Below are 3,556 nucleotides of genomic sequence, written 5' to 3'. Positions count from 1 at the left end.
CAACCCTGCCTGCCAACCCAAGGCAGCCCCTTGGCAGCCCCAGCCGTGACCTGGGCCTGGGACCACTGGCGCACCCAGGGCGCCTGCTACCCCGTAGCCTGCAGCGAGGGGACAGTGCTGCTCTGCACTGGTCCTACTCGAGTCTGGCCCAAACTTCTGAGCTCTGACCTCCCCCATTTTCTCTCCTGTAAACGGGATGGTTGTAGTGCTGCCCTGTGGGGGGAAATGAGCTCACGGGTGAGCGTCAGGCCTGGACGGTGGCGAGCCCTCGGTGAGTGTCGCTCTGCACTGCCAGCCTAGTGGTCACTCTGCTCAGCAGCAGGTGCTCCTGGCCAGGGAGTGCGTGTCAGATGGAGCCCGGCAGAGCCAGCAGGCAGGAGGAGGGCTGGCCACTCTCGGACCGGTACATCCCCCTTTGCTGCTGGCCTCCGAGACCCATCTTTTTCTGTGGGCTCCAGTCACGAGGGAGCGAGCACCCTGGTCCTGTGTCCACTGGGTGCCGTGTGTCATGAGTAAATTCTATCCCCCCTGAGCTGGCCTTTCTGGGATTGCAGAGTGGGCCCTGTCAAGGACCCTCACGTCCGACTCTGAGAAGGCGCAGCAGCTCGGGGAGGGAAGGTGGGTGTCCCGGGCCTGCACACCCACTGTGTGCTGGGTGTCAGTTCTGGCCCAGGACAGAGGCTGTGGGAGGCAGACAGCCACCATGCTGTGCGGGCATGGCAGGGACACTGCAGCGGGGGCTGCCTGCGTTCCTGGCGAGGTTCTGGGTAGTGAGTGGTCATGCAGGTGAGCCAGTGGAGACCGGCCAGGCTGAACCCCGGTGAGGCTCTGATTTGGTGAGTGGGGTGTGTGACAGACACAGCGGCTTTCTAGGTCTTTCAGGGAGGGCCCCTCCAAGGAGCTGACATTTGAGCTGAGCTCTGAATGGCCAGGACAAGCCAGGCCCATGGAGACCGGAGGGCAGAGCGTGCCTGCCAGATGGGAGATCAGCTGAAAGGCCTGAACTTCGGGCTGAGGAGGAGGCAGACTGGCCATGAGGGCCTGGCGGACTGCAGGAGGGCCTTGCTCTGAGTCACGGGCTGGCGGCGACTCAGGCCGACCCACGTGGGAAGGTTACCGGTTTGTGTCAGAGGCCTCCCTGACTACACCGGGCACCTGTGTGCCCATGAGCTGGGCTGGCTGAGGGATCGCTGTCAGGATCCTGGCGGGAGAGGCGGTGCTGTCTTTTTGTCTCTGTCTTTTTGACTCATGGAAGAAATAAATGAACTTTTAAAAAAGTCCTGGGGGTGGGGGAGCAGGTGCCGTGGTGGTTAAGGCACTGGACTCCCACCTGGCTGACCATGGTTCAAGTGCCAGACCCAGTGACTTGAAACCCATGCAGGGCATGCGTGCATGTGTGCCCCAAATCCCAGGAGAATGGAGAAGGGATTGCAGCACAGCCATCCCCACTGGGGCTTGATTTCTCACTTTCCCTCTCTCTCTGGCAAGCACTTGCACCCTATGGCAAAAATCTTAAAAAATAATAAAGCCTTGGAAAGCCATTGCAAAGTGTTGTGCAAAACATGAGAAATGACTGGGCTTGGGTTTTCCAAGGCCCCCTCTGGCTGTGCGTGGCCAGCCAGTGAGAACACAGGGAGGAGATCCAGGCCCACCGCGGTGCTCGACTTGGTGGTCACATGGAGGGGGAGAAGCTGAGAAACCGCGAAAGGACCTGGGCCTGGGCCTTCCCAGAGACCCTGCGTGGAGGGCCAGGCACCCTGGGCTGACCTGGTGAATCCGTGGCCATTCAGCACTGGATGTGCTGGCGGAACCTGGGTTGGTGGCGTGCTGATCAAAAGTGGTGTTGGTTCCAACGACACCCCAGGAGGGCTGAGACCTTGGGGGCAGTCTCAGACCTTAGCCTCTGTTGAGAGTGCGAAAGCCCTCACGGAAATCAACTTGTGCAAACCCACCTGCTGCAAAGCTGCAACCACCTGTGAGCAACTCTAATTGTGCCCCGCTGGGTACCAGGCCAGATGCTTCATTGGTTAGCTATTTCACTTGCCCACAACACTCGCCCACAATAAGGAGCGTTATTGTCTCCTTGCGCAGATGAGCAAATGGAGACCCCAGCTGCAGGTAGCTGGGCTGGGACACTCTGCCCAGCTCTTACTACGTCTGGCACTTTGCCCCGCCCCCAGAGCCCCGCCCCGCCCCGCCCCAGAGCCCAGACCCCTCATCGCAGCCTGGCCCACCGCGCTCACCGCGCGCACGTCGTCAGGCAGGTCCTCGTCCAGCTCGCCCTTAACGATCTTCTCGAGGGTGTTGATGGAGATCTCCAGGAGTTTCTCGTGGTGGTGGTTCTCCAGGTCCCGGCACTGAGCCATGGTGCAGCCGCGAGTTAAGCAAAGGCTGGGGCTGGGCAGGCCGGCCTGTCCCTGACAGTGCGCTGGGTCCCTGACACACCCAGAGGGCCAGGGCCACTGCAGCTACACTGCGACAGACCGAACCCCGAGGGCTGCCGAGGAGCCCCACCTCGCTGTCCTCAACAGCTGTCCATCCTCACGCGCTAAACCCCGGAGCCAGCCACGTGGCCATTGCGGGTCCTTAGCCCAGCCTCACCCAAGTCGCCCCATGCCCATCACCTCCGGCAGAGACACTGCAGTAGACTGTCCTGCCTGCTGGGCGCCCCACTCTGCCCCTCACTGCCACAGCCAGAGTGAACTTGGAGTGGAGGTGCCGGCAACCCCATCTCTCCCCGGTTGCCTGACAGCCTGTAGGGCCCCAGGGAGCTCTGGCCTCTGAACACTTCTCCCGCCTGACCCTGGGCGTTTGCGCAGGTGGCCTCCTGGGCCTGCAGCGTCCTCCCTCTGGTCATCTTCAGGTCCTCATAAAGTGACCTCCCATCAGGGAGGCTCCCAGCCCTGACCCCGGGGGTACCAGAGTGCCTTAGGTGCCAGGTGTTACCTCCACAGCTTCTGCCCCCTGCTGGACTGAGCCCAGGAGGACAGGACGGGGTGCTTCTGGGGTGGGGCACAGCAGTCACCTCCCCAAAGTGGCAGAAGGGTGGTCACACTACGTCTGGCACTTTGCCCCGCCCCCAGAGCCCCGCCCCGCCCCAGATTCTGGCTCCTCGCCCGACATTTGACCTGACGAGCCTGTTACAAGCGACCTTCTGCCTGTCTGCTGTCCGTGCAGCCCCGGCAGGGGGCGGAGAGTCTGGGGCACTGCCTCCCGGGAACATCCCCGGGTGAGGATGGCGGGGTCCCCACAGCAGTCCCTTAATCTAACAAGGACACCCTTGTTCGGGTGGGAACCCCGCTCAGGCCCTGTGGGACAATTCGAACCCTGGTGGCCAAATCCCCGTCCTGTGAGGGTGAGCCCATCTCCCTGGTGAAAAACGGAGGTTCTGTATTCCTCTAATCGCAAAGGAGGGTCCCCACTCAGGACCCGGCATGGACTTACATACACGCTGGCGGCGGGGTGCTTTCCGTCAGCCAGGCGGGCAGGGCCCTCCGGTGCACGACCACAGCGCTGACCGCGTGTCCAGGCCAGTGGCCACCGTGGGAGGGGCAGG

General features: G+C 62.4%; 1 protein-coding gene across 1 annotated transcript in view; it reads right to left on the bottom strand.

Moving 5' to 3' along the window:
- The window catches only part of DRC3 (dynein regulatory complex subunit 3), a 51,161-nt gene that overhangs the window by 3,828 nt on the left and 43,777 nt on the right, over positions 1-3,556 (bottom strand). The window contains exon 12 of the mRNA XM_006161667.3: positions 2,244-2,367. Within this exon, the coding sequence (XP_006161729.1) occupies positions 2,244-2,367 (124 nt within the window). The remainder of the gene's footprint in view (positions 1-2,243; positions 2,368-3,556) is intronic.

The sequence above is a fragment of the Tupaia chinensis genome, unplaced genomic scaffold (assembly GCF_000334495.1).
Source record: "Tupaia chinensis unplaced genomic scaffold, TupChi_1.0 Scaffold138725_1, whole genome shotgun sequence".
Taxonomy (NCBI): Eukaryota; Metazoa; Chordata; class Mammalia; order Scandentia; family Tupaiidae; genus Tupaia; species Tupaia belangeri.
The sequence above is the reverse complement of the archived record's forward strand: the minus strand, read 5'-3'. Positions and strand labels throughout refer to the sequence as shown.